The sequence below is a fragment of the Sphaeramia orbicularis genome, chromosome 21, assembly GCF_902148855.1.
Source record: "Sphaeramia orbicularis chromosome 21, fSphaOr1.1, whole genome shotgun sequence".
Classification (NCBI taxonomy): domain Eukaryota; kingdom Metazoa; phylum Chordata; class Actinopteri; order Kurtiformes; family Apogonidae; genus Sphaeramia; species Sphaeramia orbicularis.
The window spans coordinates 26870931-26888425 of record NC_043977.1 but is presented as its reverse complement, the minus strand read 5'-3'; the positions used below and the strand labels follow the sequence as shown (position 1 = coordinate 26888425).

At 38.0% G+C, this 17495-nt stretch overlaps 1 protein-coding gene across 1 annotated transcript in view; it reads left to right on the top strand.

The window, feature by feature from the left end:
• The window catches only part of LOC115412330 (diacylglycerol kinase beta), a 125661-nt gene that overhangs the window by 20364 nt on the left and 87802 nt on the right, over nucleotides 1–17495 (top strand). Inside the window, 4 exon segments of the mRNA XM_075353450.1 lie at nucleotides 265–903; nucleotides 5715–5791; nucleotides 14502–14522; nucleotides 15251–15401. Coding sequence (XP_075209565.1) covers nucleotides 837–903; nucleotides 5715–5791; nucleotides 14502–14522; nucleotides 15251–15401 — 316 coding nt within the window. The 5' untranslated portion in view covers nucleotides 265–836.

The window sequence follows — 17495 nt, the reverse complement described above, 5'->3', positions numbered from 1 at the left end:
GTTTGGTGACAGGTTGAAACTAAAGTCATCTTTATATTTATGTTTTACATGTTAAAGTATCTTACTGGAAGGACATATTTCACTTTCTAAGTTGACACTTCTTTGCACTCTCACTTAAGTGTATGACGCTATGAAGCTTTTAACAAATGTAATATTTTATATAAACTTAAGTAATTATTGATTATCTCTCTAATTTTTGCTTTTTTTCTCTTTTCTCTCCCCTCCCTGCCTTTCTTCTTCTTGCTTCTCTTTCTTTCTCTGTAGGCTAAATAAGGTATTTTTGTGGCGGACCTGCTGAGAAACATTGTGCCATCTCATGAGGAGTCATGTGGAGTGGTTAGTGATCAAGGCAGACGGTCACTGTTGTGGACATTCAACCAACTTGATATTATCCTCACAGCTGCTGGGAGGCTGGGAGATAGAAAAAAATTCAGCTCCCACATTCACTAGCTGACTAAATTCGTTCAGTTTTTTTTTTCCTACTTTGGCAAACAAAGAGACAAATTCACAGCTGTCTGGTGTATTATTCCTTAATTCCACATCTAGCAATATTGAGTGAAATGTGAAATCAACACCGTATATTTGGGGAAAAAGAAACTTTGATTTCAACATTATCATTTTTCCAATTTTCTGCCTCCATTGCTACTCATATGGTGCCATAATATTAGCGTTTGAGCTTCTGGTGCATTTTACAGAAGTCAGAGATGACAGTCCAAAACCTCTCCACCTTGGTCTTATTTCACAAGTTGATTGAAGGATAACCATCAATTCCCTGAGCGTCACTCGTGGACTGATACACTCTCAGACACAGAGCTTCGCCCCTGGCTTCAGGCAGCATGGGAGACGGGAGCTGGGTATGTTTGAGCCCAGCTGAGTTCAGCCAGCTGCAACAGTACAGCGAATGTGAGTACACGTGTCTGATTCTAGGAGTTTCAGATTTGTTTTTGTTCTTTTGTATGTGTGGGAGATTGCGGTGTGAATTGTGAGTTCCTGTGTGTATACAGTATGTGTTGGTGTGCATCTGTTGTTGCATAAATGCTTTGTTTGCAGAAACAGATGATGTGGTGTTCATAATACAGTGCGCAATTTTTTTGTAATTCATATTCAGATGAGTGCAGATTAAGTATAATATGTAGATTAATTAATGTTTAGAATCTGTGTCATTTAAAACACATATATTACCATTTGGAGTGTTTATTTGCAGTATAACTGATGTGCAGAAAATGACAGCTGGCCAAAATAACAATAACTGTGCAGTTAAGACACTTACGTCAGATTTAACCATTTGTTGATTCTGCTCTAGTGCCTGGAACAATCTGAGCAAAGATAACACAGACAGTCCCTGAGATCACAAGCAGCTGAGCCTGAGATTCACAACATTTGAATAAAAATGAACACAATATGAACAAAGAGAACAGTTTTGCTAATGCAATAAGAGGCAGGGGACGTGGCGGGAGATGTCTGCAGATCCGAAATAGGCCGATGTAGTGGGAGCGGTGTGTGTGAATGAACACTGCCTCAGTTATCAGGCTCATTAACTGGGTGGGACAGATGGGTTTTGGGGTTCCATCTGACGCTCTGCCTGCCTGAACTATTGCCAAACACCACTGTTTTCAGACCTCAAAGACTGCATAGATGTCAAGCTCATATTCAGGTTTAGACAGTGTAATACCAGTGTTTAATGTGAGAAAGGTTGAAAAATCAATACTTTAGCAGAATAACTTCTACATCTCTGTATGTGTCTTGGCATATCTCCACCGGCTCTTTCACTCTGCTGTTGATGATCCTTATGTCCCTCCTAGAGCAAAAAAATGCAAGCAACTCAGTTTTGTTTGGTGCCTTATAACATTCATTTTCTTCTTGATCACATTCCAGAGGTTTTTAAGTAGGTTCAGATCCAGAAATGTAAGAGTTTAAGGATTAAAAAAAATGTTTCCAGAACTATATACAGATACACTGCCTGGTCAAAATAAAAGTCACACATGATATTTTGCTGGACTGCCTTTAGATTTGATTGTTGGACTCATTTGCTGTGTCATCATTGATGCCACACAAAACAAAATCAAAGTAAATGTCACAACATTATTTTTGTCCAGAGTTCTATTGATTTTGACTAAATCTTGTTTTGATGAGGGGAGACTTTCATTGCTATATACTTTTCTTCAGCACATCCCAAAGATTTCTCAAATGGGTTCAGGTCTAGCCAATCCATCTGTGAAAATGAGGTCTCATGCTCCATCAACCACTCTTTAACAATTTTATCCTGATGACTCCTGGTGTTGTCATCTTGGAATATGTCTGTCATCAGGGAAGAAAAAAAAATCCACTATTCTTATATTCAGGTCATCAGCGACCTCAGTTTTGGACACAGAATCAGCCCAGATCATAACATTCCTCCAGAGGCTTGTACTGTAGGCACTAGGTTATGATAGGTAATCACTTCATCTGCCTCTCTCTCATCCTGATCTGCACCCATCACGTCCGAACAGGGTCATTCTAGACTCATCATGACAACATTGATCTTTTTCCCAATGAAATGCAGTAAATCTTTTTGCTCTCTATCAAACTGAGGTTGTAAGAAATGAGAAGGGTTAAAGAATGGTTGCAGCTCAAACATTATACTCACTGCAGAAATTATCCAATGGATGAATTGACCCTATTTGCTTAGTTGAGTGTCTTCTCTCTTTGGCTGGGCAGTATATATGTGTATATGAGTAAAACATTGTTAAGAAAAAAAAAAAAAAAAAATATATATATATATATATACACACCACACACACACACACACACACACACCACACACACACACACACACGTACATATATATAGATATAGATAGATAGATAGATAGATAGATAGATAGATAGATAGATAGATAGATAGATAGATAGATAGATAGATAGATAGATAGATAGATATGTTATCTTTAATTAATCAATGTCAAATTGATTGCATTATCACGGCTGTTTTTTATACTATATTATATAGATATAGGACTTATCTGGCGTTTTTCCTAATGTAGTTGTTTTTTTAGTATTACAAATCAAACTGTGGACTTTGTAGTTTTTTCAGCTGCTGGATGAGCCTTGCGGCTGTCTCTTCCCTTGCTAGAGACTGCATTTGTTAGTCAAAAGAGCATCTGTCTTCTCACTCTTAGACTCTGTCAATGTGGGTGATGGATAGTTTTACAGAGTAGTAGTCGAGTATTGCGCTCATGTAAGCATTTATGCTGAGGAGTTAGACAATCGCAACTTGCTTTATTTCAATTGTTATAGACACAGACTGACAGAAAGGTCATTAGACAGTGTGAGGGAGGCTTTTTAAAACTTTGTTTTGTACAGGACAGGACAAATGTCATAATTAGGGCTAATCTCCACCCCGTTCATGGTGTTAGGGTCTAGTCTGGTTCCAGGCCCTGCAGGCTTTGAAAGGTCCTGTTGTTACTGATAGAAAGAGGCGTAAAGACAGGAAGCAGCTAATCAATGAAGGACCCTAATGAAGGACACTGACTTGTTTTGTAAAGAAAAGAAATGCCATCAGTTTGAAAGGCTCATGCAATCACTAGGCTATATGAGAACAACGCAATCACTGAATTTATCCGTTGTACACTTTTAATATTGATTCATCTTTTATGGAGGTAATTCACAAAAATGCCTTGTGTGTGTCTTTACAGTGTGAGTATTTGTCTCAATCGACATGAAATGATTAGTTAATAATCCATGGATCAGTTTACTTATATCAGTCAGCAAAATGTACTCTGCACCAACAGCTATACAATATAGCAACTTTTTTGGACACTGGATGCACTTAAATCACATGTCTTATCTTTTCTGATATCCTGATGTCTTTTCTCTTTCTTTGTGGTTTCTTTCTCTGCTGTAAATGTCTAATGGAGGACAAAAATAGGGAAGCATTACAGCGTGCAAAGCTGCAGAGCACTAAAAATAATGAAGTGTCATCCGTAGTTGATTATGAGAGCTAACATGATTGGAGAAAACAGGTCTGGTGTGTTTGTGTAATGGTGGTGTGCTGATCCATGCACATGTGTACAGATGTCCCCTTGTAATTGTTGACAGATGATCGTGGGAGGAGGTCATTACAGTTAGTGTTCGGGACAGAGGCTATGACGTATGGGTGTGTGTTTGTGTGAAGGTGTGTATGCGTGTGTGTACTGCATGTATATGAGATTAACATCAAAAAGTGGGGAAAGACACCATGTCTCCATTTACTTTAACCAACAGGGTGACTCACAGGCTCGGCTGCACTTCCTAGAACATTTATCATGACTATTTATCAGGACATTTACTACAAGATACACCATGTCTACACAGTTTCTACAGATATTATCAAAAATAACATTTGTACAAAAATCTGGTAATATAAAGTGAGTGACAAACTGCATACATGACTGCCTTTTCCTTTACATTGTGATTTGCGTAACTATAGGATCCATTTTTTAGTGGACACTTAATTGTATGACTGTGAAGTATAAGACTAATATCTAGCTTCAAGTGAGGGGTGATTTAATTGTATTCATGATCAACAATTTGCATGCAGTCTTACTTCGCAGTTTCTAAATATGCTCAATACAGCCACACTGCAAACAGCTGTTGAGAGTTTTTATTTGCATTATTTAAATGGAATATTATGTTGAAAATACTACTTTTTTCTTTTTTTTTTTTTACTTCAAATCATTATTTCTGTAGTAAAATGGTGATTAATACATGGTTTACTTGATAATTAGAATAAAGAAGTAATATGATTTATAAATGGCAGTATAGCTTGATAAAACAGGAATACATATTTTTTTTTACTTTATAATATATTTGATGATGACTTTACAGGGTGGCAGGGAATGTCAGGATTGCAAATATTTTGCAGCTTTCTGTTGTGTCATGTCATAGATCTACACTTTAGCATTTAACATCTCTACACCTCAAGATGTACCACATCTGTAGCTTAATATAAATTTAACTCTTCAGTCACTGCCTTTGCTACTGTCATCAAAGGTTATGTTCAGACTGCAGGCAAATGTGTCCCAAATCAGATTTTTTTGTCCATATTTGACCTGTATCCGATCTGTTAGAGACAGTTCAAACAGCACAAATATGATTTTTTCCAATCTGACCCAGACCACTTTCATATGTGGTCCTAAATTCAATACATATCCGATATTTTGCAATGCGACTTCAGTTTGAACGTCCATATCGCATTTATAGCCTGTGTGGTCACATATTATGTCAGGACCTCTTTTGTGCATCTGGGTCGCTTCAGGGTTGCATTCAGTTCATACTCGAAACTGACAGAAATCACATTAATGTTGTAATATGAACAAGCACACAAAAAATCAGATTTTATGAAAAATCCGAGGTGTGCATTTAAACGTGCATGTCTGAACATAGCCTTAGTGTGACAACTTCTCAAAAAATATTGTCTTGCTAGCCATGCCAGTTCTGTAATTTCCCAGTTTGAGATAAATAAAGTACATCTATCTATCTAGCTATCTAGCTATCAATCTATCTAGCTATGCTGGTACTTGGAGTATTATATGTATGTCATGTTAGAGAACAAAGAATTGAAATAAGAACATGAAGCAATTTGTCCAATCAGTGAAGCTGTATATTAGGTTGGACAGCTCTATTTGACTGTTGATCTAGTACAGGTTCACATCATTAACAGCTCTTCTATTTTGTTTTCCTGTCTTCCATATAAAGACTCCACAAAAAAGCTAAAAGATGTGCTGGAGGAGTTTCATGGTGAAGGAGTCCTCTCCAAATACAACCCTGAACAGGTAGGTCTCCATAGTTTCTGCTGTTGTGCTTCATCCACTTTTATCCTGTTTGTCATATTATGGTTGATATTCTCTATCTCTCTCCCTCTATGTTATTCTCACTTTCTAATACAGTTCCTATGTGCGTGTGTGCGAACATGGACACATGGTGTGACTTGATTGGATGTTGTGAAGTTCTTCTGATTCAGTGTAATATCCAACACTGAGATGCTTAGTCATTGCCTCCAGTTTTAGATAAAAGCTGTGGTGGACACACCTTCAGCATCAACACCTGACGTCAGTAGATGAGCTCTTAGCTGTAAAACTGTGGCTATAGCAGCTGGTGCAGACTTGTTATACTGTTGCCTGGACTTCGGACAGTCCCTGTAATCACTTCTTTTTTTCCAGTATTGACTCATCTCTCCTCCTTCTCGAAAACACATTATTGCTTGTACAGATTATTTACTGAACATTTATAAAGTAACATAATTATCAACTAAGGTCACACTTTTAGTACACTCCATTTGGATCTATTTTGTAAGGACTGTGATGTCAGTAAAACTGTTATTTTGCCCCCTTTCTTAGTTTTGTTGGCTGATGTCAGCAGTGCAGTTTGCTCCTGTAGTTTACTCCTCACTGTTTGGTACATGGTTTTCTTCTTATCTGATATCAGCACTTAATTATCAATTAATACAGTGTGAACTTTTATCACCTGCTGAGCAGAATTACAAGCATCCTGAAGCATCTTGTCTCATGATTAATTTAATTACTAAATGATGCTCTAAACAATAGCCTCACACATCATGTGGCCATTTTTTGTGACAGTAGAGGTTTTTTTTATTCTTTTCATAATGTTCTGCAGAAATCCCAGCAGTAGAATTGTATTTATTCATTCTGCCACAGACGCTACAGAGGAAAGAGGTTAAGCTTTGTAAACGGGTCAATGAGATTTGTGACTTTGCCACAAGAGACTGGTCTTTCTGTTTCTTATTGACAGGCAGTGTTGTTTTTTTAACCATGACCATGCTTTCCAACCTTAAAGCTTCAGCAGGCAATAATCTTTGGCATCATTGACCAAAAATTCCATAACACTCTCTCGGCCTATTCATAGTTTTCAGTCACATGACCACACAGAACCCTGGAGGGCAAAAACACTGTTCCCACATGACGTGACAGTCAACACTGGACACTTAACTCAGCCCTGTCAATTTAACATCTGTTTCAAGCCATGAATACTTACATCACTTCTGCAAAGAATGAAAACAAAGGTTGAACAATTGTGATTCATATCCAACACTCACTGCAGTATTTCAATCACTATAAACAGTAGAGTCCCTGTAGAGCTCCACTTTATGGATGTTTACATACAGTAGGATATATGTATGAAGAATCCCTCCTTTAACACTGTAGCCAGGATGAAAATGGATAAAGTACAGACAGTTAGAGACATATATTACATACACAGGGATTATTGCTGCTGCTGTTTGGGAGGTGATTGTGAACAATGAGGCTGATTAGGTTGAAATCTCATCTCAACAATGACAGCAGAAGTATGCTGGTTAGGTTAGAATTATATCTTATGGTCAAGGCAATAGTTCATAGGTATAAACGAGTCTTCATTGGCAATCTGCTGCTGTGGATGAGTTAGTGATATGATTTTTATGCACTTGCGTGGCAGCATTTTGTGAAATATAATTCAGTGTGTATGTTTCTGAGCTTTCTTTCGAAGAGGTGACTCTGTAGAAGCATAACCCAGACTTGTGTCCTCCACAGTTAGTGCATCTGCAACGACAACAAATCAGCAATTTACCTAACTAGATGGGCTTATTATGAGGATGTGATGTCAGGTTAAAATGATGAGCTGTAATTCAGCAGGTCAAAGAGGAAGAGTTTAGCCGATTCTAGTTATGAAGTGTTTTATCCCACTATGAAGAAAGCACAGCCTTCACAGACATCATTTCCAAGAAGCATGTGAGGCAAGAAAACAACAAATATAGAGTTACTAAAAACTGTAAAACTTCCCAGCAAACTAACAAATGACAAAGTCAAGCCTTCTAAATTAAAAAGTAGAAAAGATTGCACGTGTGACAGAACATGACATAGATTACTATGGTTTCACTTTTTCTTAGTGCCCTGATATGATGTTGTGTTGTCTGTACAGTCTATGTTCAGGATATATACATGAGCAGAGTATGGATTTTCACATTCTAGAATTTTCTCTGATTTCTGCCTACTGAAGCTTTAACCATGTCGTAACTATAGTAATAATGATGCGTCTGTGTCGTAATTTTTTTCTCCAAACTAACTCATTTGTTCTGTCATTTATGTCCAAAGCTTACTGAACATAACAACTGAAGATTTTCTAAGGCACATGTAAAACTGATGATGAATAATGGTGTCCGAAACATTTACATGTGTTGTCTGCTGGTACATTCACACATAACTAGAGTTGCAGCAATCTGAGATTTTCGCAATGTGTTAAACTATCATAAAATGTCAAAATGCTCATTACTTCACATTATCATAATATATGGTTGTACACAAATATTAATCTTTATTTATATGAGCTGATACGACCCTTAGGTGAATGAGTATGACTTCGATTTGCGGTTTGCATCTCCCATTTGAACAAAATAAACCTAATAAATTGTCTTTAAAAATATGTAAATTGAAATATGCTTCCTTTTGAAGAACATGAATTGGAGAGAAAAAAGTACAGTAACAGGTGAAATTTTAGATTTTTTTCTGTAGATAAGACAGTGTATACAGTGTGAAAACCATCACTTTTTATACCACATTCAGGGTTTTCCCCATGTTTTCAGAATGTCTAGGTGCTGTCTGAGACAGGGTTTCAAAATTACAATACAGTATAAATCATGTTTACTTTTTCCATAGTTTTTCCCATGTTGTTTCCAAACATTATCATATTTGTAAAAGCACTTATTGTACTAATGGTTAAAAGCCAACCGTACAGCTTGGAATTGTGACTTTTTTGCTAGTTTTGATGCTCTGCACATTGATTTTTACAGTAATTTGGCTTAAGTGGTGCCTAAAATGTGTTGGGCGCTAGACCCTGACAGTATAACTTAAAACAGTGTGCTGCTCTCTGCTCTCTGCTCACAACAAATTCTGTCATAGAATTGTTTTTTTCTTTTTTCTTTTATTTGCTCCTTCTAATCTCACTATGTTATTTATGCTCTTCCTTCTTCTTTATTATCACTTCCACGCAGCTATAAGCATCTGCTCTGTATTTGTAATGACATGACTAACAGCCTGGCTGGACTTTTGGTGCCGTAGGATCCAGACTCAGTTCACGTGGTGCGTCTGAGACCACACTGTCACCTGGCGCCACAGTGACCACCACAGCCCTGCCGTTGGCATTCATCAGTGTGTGCATGAGTGTGTGTTGAAGTACCTCTAATGACTCATAAGTTCATTGTGCCGGCTGTAGTGGAATCTACTTATCCAGCCGGTGACAGAAGATGACTCTGATCTCCCCCCGACTTCCTCTCCTCATTACTTTTATAGCTTACCTTCAGAGTGTGATCTTTCCTCTTGAGTAAGAATGAATGATGAAAAGAAAGAACAATGACTGACACTTTGAGCTGTCAGTAGAACTGGGGTTTCTCTAATGACAGATCAGCAAACAACTGTAGCGCCATAACTCTGAGTGATTAATGAGAGGCTGAGAGACAGAAGCCATGCATTACACCCACAGGGTTTCCGTTTGATGTCGTTAAAGCCTCCATAGCCATCAGGCTTGATGAATTTATCTGCATCATTCAGTTATAACTTAAATGATGAGACCATATAAAAAGTCTTCATTTCTGTCAAATGTTGATTTTTTTCCTCATAAAGCAGCCAGTAAGCATGTGGAAATAACCGTGTAAACAGCTGGGTGATATAGTGAAAGATTAGATGTTGATCTTCTAAGCTATAAATCTGACATTTTAATATAATGATATACTGTTTGTAAAATAAAGTTAACAACAAAACAGTGCAACAGTATTTTAGTTGAGTAGTGTAAACAAAATGAACCCAAAAGCAAGAGGAAAATCATACCACTATATTGTAATATGCATCCATACCTGGCCAAGGCATTTACTTACTTAAGCTACAGAATGCACCAAGGTTTTATTTGAAGTTTTCATTTTTATTTCTAATTCCCTCTTTTTAACAAATAGAAATGGTCAAATGTAAAATGAATCCTCATTTTATCCGCTCCTTTCTGCGATGTTAAACTGACTGCATTGCATTTTTAATACAAACTCAACACTTCCCTCTACTTTTGGCATCATTTTAAAACCTTATAGTGTTTCAGTAGATAGAAACTGTCCATTCTCATGATATGTGTAAGTTTCTACAAACTGAGACTGTGACTGAGATCAGACAATAACACTTAAAAATAGCAACACTATATGGCTGAATTGTATTATATTAAAGCAGTAGACAGTGTACATTGGGCCGGATCTACTAAAGGTTTACGTGTATAAAATTGTGCAAATTCTTTGCACACGCAAAAAAAATTTACAAACTGATTTTCTAGTAGTCCACACTAAGGGTTGCGTCTTTCAAAGGTGCAAAATAGCGTATCTGCATCCAGTTAGTACATTTGCCACAGTGAATATACAATATGGGGTGTTTACATGAAATTGTGCGTGTGCTGGGAGGAGAAAATATAAATATATTAATTTTGCACATCCAAAGTGATTTATCAAACCCAAAAGTAATTTTGCCCATAGAAACTGCATCTATATTTAACACGTCTCAAAGGGAGGTGCAGACAGTTTGTATGTGTAATTATGCACACATGGCTGTGGTTATTGTCGCAAGAAGTAGACATCGAAACGATGAAACAAGACACAGAGAATACATTTTCCACCCTCATGTGAACATTTTTGGAATGACAGAAGAAAAAATAATTGAGATGTATGCCCCCCACCCCCCCACACACACACACACATTTTATGGGATTCTTGTAGCAAAGGCTATTTTTCCACTTGATCTGATAATTGTGATTAACAATACAAAGCAATAATAGGCTACAGTGTGACAAAATTATGTGCATCTGACAGTCATTCAATCCAACACCCCCACGGCCCCCCACCTCTAAAATGAATCCAGCACCCAGCAATGCCATTTTAGAACTTCTAGATGAACTAGGGGGATGATTTGGGGTCAGTCACAAGGAGGAGTCATACAGTACCCTCTATGACAAAACTACTCACTATGCTACATTTCCTTGCGTCTGGATCATTCCAGCTCACTGTTACCATTAGTGCTAGCATATCCCAGAGCAGTTTTTCCAGTGTATTGTCTCCATGACGACAACCAGTAGCGCATGGAAAATCCTCATTTAAATAGGACAGTCTCAAAGACTTTGTACCTGTTGTCATTTGCGCAGGCAGTCTCGGTAAATCACCCGCAAACCGCGGTTCAACCCCACACGCAAAATTCAAGATTGCGCACACAAAACTGTACACGCATACTAGTACACGCAAATTGGGATCTTAGTAGATCTGGCCCATTGTGCTTTAATGGCAGCACATAAAGTTTATCCAGATTATTTTTTTACCCAGTTGTATGTGCAATTGGCCTTTATTTGTTAACCTATTATCAGAGACCTCAGTTGTAACTGACTTCTGGTTTTTGTTTGAGGAAATACAGTAGTGCACAATTCTCCTTTCTTTACTCTGATAACATTGTTCTTTAGATGGACAGCGCTACTCTGCCACTTTGGGATCTAGACAGGACATTAACCCTCTATTCCTATCATTAGATGCCAAAAGAAAGTCCATCCAATCACTCAGGCAGCTCTGCCAAAATGAAAAAGATTAAATGAACCATGTAAATGTGTCATAGTTGCCCTTGGGAGATATTTTCAGATTGGTAGAACTGAATGTGAGTCTGCTCAGGGGGAAAATCATCATTGGTTACTCTAAAAGTATTTTCCTGAGGGACAAGAATTTCCAGAAATGCATCTGGGTTCAAGGCATCACATCAAAAATAGGAGCTTTTAATATATTTTGATTTAATATGCAGTGTGTGAATAATATCTTAGAGGGATGTACTGTTTTCTATGGAATATGTGCGCAGGAGCATATTTGTCTGAACCTGCCGTGCTACATGATGCACAGCAAATTGAAGTCTTGTGATTTGTTTGGCCAAAAAAGGAGAGGAGAGTGATATGAATAATGCCTGACTGTGCTTGGCTGGTTTTGGGAGCACTCGGGTTAGGTCAACACCACTGAGCTGAGGGAGGATCCTCATCACGGTGTGTTGTTCTGTGTGATGGGCAGAGGATACACCAGCTCCAGACTCGTCAAACAGGAGCGTATTAGAAGCATATTTCCATTCTAAGCCTTGATGTGCAAAAGGGATCAGCTTTACTTTGTCCTATTTTGGTGTGAACCAAATGCTCCCTAAGAGGAAAAAGGATTTAGTTAGCCTATACTGCCTTACTTTGCAGTTTCTTTGCATTTACGTACAGGTCTGTTTAAACCTTGAGAGGGACACAAACCATTAAAAAACCAACTGTTGTAAAAATTGATGCCAGTGTTGTAATTGCTTTGCCTGAGGTTGTGTTTAAGCAAATCACAGTAGAGTTTAGACAGAAGTTAAATTGATTATAGCTGTCAGTTATCATGCTGTCATGTGCTGTCTCAAACATTTTAAATTTAATTATTAATTAAAAAGAGTTCCCCCAATGGGGGGACATGAAAAGACATACTGTAGAAATGAAGGATAACACTGCAGCGCTATAAGGCATTTTACAAGATTCATGTGACTGGTTTGGGATAGACTTCAGAAAAAGGAAGAAATTAAGTAATTAAATATCTTTAATACCTAAAAAGGAGTAGCTGAAGTGGTTGTGGTATTTTTGGGTTGTCCATTTTATTCCCATGAGTGCAGTATGTCAGGAAATCCACCAGCATCCACTTGTATTAGGGATAAACCATAGATATAAAAGGAGAGATCAGAAAAAGGCTGCCGTAAGACGTTGTCATAACATGGCCATCTGACTAGGGGTGAGTCAGAGCTGTCACTTAGTGTGCGGCATCAATACAACAACCCAGAAATCAAAACTAGACATTTCTGATCTCTGTAAATTAACTTTGGGAAGCAAGTTTTGTAAATTATATTATGTAAGTTATACATTTTACAATTAATGCTATGCTGACTCACATCTTTAGGTTAAAACATGACTATTCAGTGAAGTTCTGTTAAAACTGTTACCTAACGGTCCTGTTATTGAACAGTCCAGCAGCTGAGGCTTGTTCATTGGTCTCACTGCCTAATTAGATAGCAAAGACTGTGCACAGCATGCACTAGGCTTTGTGAAGGACATTTACTCTTTCCCTTTATATCTATGAGAAAAATTGATCACAGTTTGGTCAGTGTTTCCTCAAATACCAAATTTTTGGCTATAATTAAATAATTCATACATTAATTATGATATAATTTCACACAAACATGCAATGGGATGAAATGAAGTGATAATATTTTAAATCCCAAAGATATTAATAATGAAAGACAATGGTTAATTAATTGGTTATGTAGAATCAAAGCAATCAGACCTCTACAATCATCAAAATTAAAACACAAAGACTAGTTTTGAAGAATACAGGACAATAGACAAAGAAAGGCAACTGTCATAGTGTCTTAAAAGCCAAGTCACCTCACTACAAATATTCTTTCTGTGCTATTAAATGTCATAACTCAGAGGGGAGACTGTGACCATATTTCACATCTGGGTGAATTCTGAATTGACGACACTCATCTTAGACGTCCACCTTGAGGGCCGTTCTGATTGCATAGGTCTGTCATGCTGCAGGGTTGAAGATAGGTGTGAAGCAGCTGCATTTTAGAATTTATAGTGACATGTAAACTGCAGCTTGACCGGTTGGCAGAGGCATATAACCTCCAAGTGGTAATTCTGGTTTTTGACTCCACAGACTGCTTTTTTGATGTATGATGTTCTTGATAGTATACTGCTACAAGATGGTATTACTGCAGGCCTTTCAGTTGGCACTAGAATGAAAAAATCTGGCTGCATATTAACGTTCAAAGGGCAGCTTCAGTTTATTTCTGGGTGTCAGGTTATCAGTGTTTGTATATTTGTATGTTTTTTTTTGTTATTGTTGAAATGGATGACATGAACCTGCACCACACAACTGCTGTGAATCTAGATAACCAAAATCATAAAACTGAGGCATAAAACTGACAAAAGGTTAAAAAAAAATAGGTAAATCATAATCAGAAGTGTATTGAAGTCATGTGTTCAGCTGCCATTGAATTTAGAGCTGGAACTATTAGACAATCATTCAGTTATTTAACTTATTCATACTCTACTTGATTATTCTTTCTAGCAAAAGTGTAAAAGGAGATGGGATGTTGGTTGAAACTGTCACTTTGAGTCTTCAGGAAATGTGACTTATATTGCTGCCACAATCTGACATTCATTCCCGAAGCCATTGACTGATTAGTTGAGAAAATATGTGCTCATATGTGCTACCAGATAGCGTCAAACCTTTCAGTGTGTGTGGATGAGAGCAGCGCAGCGACACCCAAAACCCCACTGAATGACGAGCACTCACCCTGGCCTGCACCTCATCTGTGATACTAGAAAGTAGCTAACCCCTTCTTTTCTTCTACCCACTCCTCCCTCACTCTTTCCGCCTTCCTCCCTTCCTGCCACCTCCTCCTTTTCATTGTTTCAACGGTAAAACAGAAGCAAGACGTTCTCAACCAAGTAAGCCACAGCCCCGTGGGTTCTGCATGCTGTGTGGTGTCTGTGTCAGCAGACTGCATGCACATTCTGGCCACTGACACAACATACCTCGCCTTATCCACTACAGATGGTCTGTCACCCCGCCTGAGGGGAAAAGGCCAAAGTTCATGTGGGTTGTTCAGTTCTGCTCTGCTCCACTACCGTGTATGAGGAGCAGCTCAGGGAGGGGGGGCATTTTGGGGTAAATAGAGGTTGCATTAACAACTTGTGTGCGTTAACAACTGTGTAATGTTAACATATTTTGCTGTCTGTATTGTTTTCTTTATATTGTTGTTTTTCCTTTTGAGTCATCAGGCGTTCAAGCACAAAGGTTTTATCTGGATGCAGCTTCCAGCACCTCCATACTGCAAACCTTAAAGTTATTCTGTGTTGGTCAGTCGACTGATCTGACACACTCTGCTTTGACATTTACTGACCTTTTAAAATGAACATGTGACAAAATTTGCTAAGAGTGTTTTCAGTTTAATGGCTTCAACCATACCTTCATCAAGCTGTCGGCCTGTGTTGTCGAATAGGCGCTTCAGAACTTCATCCCAGTGCAGTTCAACGTGACAATGGCATCACTTTTTATTTTATTTTATCATTGTTGTAAAAAAAAATCATTCATAATTGATGTGAATGCCATTCACAAGTATAACAAAGCAACCTGTTTTTAACCTTTCCTTTTTGCCCTTTCCTTTTCCATCCAGCCAATTGACTATGAAGGCTTTCAGCTCTTCATGGCCACTTACCTGGAGAATGACATCCCAGAAGAACTGTGCCAGCATCTGTTCACCTCCTTCAAGAGCAAAACAGGAGGCTGCTCCCCTGATCAGTCTCGTGCAGGAACAAGTTTACTGGGTATGCTTTTATGAATACATATTCCAGTGTGAACCAGTATCAATGAATCCTGATTGACTATAGTACCTGCAACATTTTACTGCTTTTTTATGTGTTCTGTGGATTATGTCAAGTATTTGTTTATGAGAGGAAATTTGAAAGAAATTAATTTGATTCATTCAGTTGAAGGATTAGGGTCAGTGCTGTTAGTCAATGTATATCTACACAGTCAATGGAAAATCTGAAAAATAGTACTATTTGGAACCAGTGATTTTAAATAAACCCATGAAACGCTGGGGGAAAAAAACATTGTACTTTAATTTTTGGTTAGATCAGCCATGTCCTTTGAGGTTACCTAGTCATGACAGGCTTGACCAGATTTGCTCCTGGGAGTATTTTGACAAATTCTAAATTCTCATTTCATAATGTCAAGACAGAGCAATAGTGGATTATATAAGGCATAAACTGAGAAAGACTCAGCGTCCAAATGTGCAGAATGGCCAACATTTCAAACATAGGTCAGTCATAGTAAAGGAGATTAAAAAAAAAAAAAAAAAAAAGAAAAGAAAACGTACAAATTTCACAATTTACAGTACTGAGATTTACACTTTAGATGACTCCACAGTTTTGGTCCAAACTACTGCTGTTAAATTGCAGTTAACCATCTGTTGCATATCTTTACCTATGACGCTGGTGGTGCATTGTCCCTGTTGGATTCATTTTATGACCAGCATACCCATTTGGATGGTTAAAACAGAAAGTAGATACAGTAGTAACTGAGCTACAGTTATCTTTCTGAAAATAAAAGATTTCCAACTTCTGTTTTCTGCATATTTTCACAAACGTGCAGAAAAAAAACATACAGCAGATACTGTATTTATTCACTTCAGCTTGATTCACACTGATCAGCACAGAGGCCCAAAGACAGACATCTCTAGGGCATTGTGGGTCATCACTTGCTGTGTACTCCATGCAGCATATTAACTGTTATAGGAGTGTTGTGTGGGCCTTGGCACCAAGTTCATTCAGCCTGTCTGCTCATCACTGTAGAGCAGCTGAGGAGACAGATGGACCATTGAATTAGAAATCTATTTCTATGATATAATGCTCATAGAAGCAAGAGGCGAGTGAAGAGAAGCCGAATGTGAGCGGCATTGTGGCACTTTTGGTAGCAGTACTGGTGCTGAGAATTCCACTATGTCCGTTGTGATGCCATTCAGAGACTTGAGTCGCATGCTATTCATCTCACCCTCAATCCTTCTGGTCTGTTGTCCCTGAAAATTATCTGAGGAAAACAAATGTGACATGAAAGCCATCGTTGTCTAAATGCTGACCACTGAGCTATGCACTGAAAGCCACAAAAGTTAACTGAGTCTAACTTGTTTTTCCCTGTAGAGTTTGAGGCTTGTAATAGATCTGCTTTTAGCAACACACTCTCATGGCTGTGAGGTGTGGACTGTGGTTTGTTATATCTTTAGAAATGAATGTTACATATTCACCATTACTTATTAATGAACATGTAGTGGGAACAGTTTAACTGCAACATACTAGGGAAATGGGAAGTCACTTTTTTTTCTGCCGGCATTAAGATCCTGTCCACACAACATCCAGAGAACCTGGATACATCACTTCAGTACTAAAAGCAGAAGTAAAACCATGGCTTGATTTGATAGGGATCCGGCACCTGCAGCGTCAGATCTGGAAACCTATTTCATTTGATCCGGCACCTCTATGAAAAAATAAATAGCCTCAATGAAAAAAAAAAGTTTATTCTTATGAGTCTTGTTAATCTTTATTCCCCATCAAAGATACACAAAATCATGTGTTCAGATGCATTTTAAGGTAATTTTAAGGGAAACACAGATGTAACAGGGACAGTCTAAAATGCTTAAAAAAGCTTATTGTAGCTTAATGTCTGAAAACTGCTATCAATTATCACCAAATTTCATGTGGACACCTCTAGTCATGCCCACTTTCACCTCGAAAACCTCACTTTTATGGATGCCATATGGATTAAAAGTTTTACTCTCCACAGGCGCGCATTATAGAAAAAAGCTTAACGTAGCTTAATGTCCGAAAACAGTGATCAGTCATCTCCAAATTATGCCTGGACAT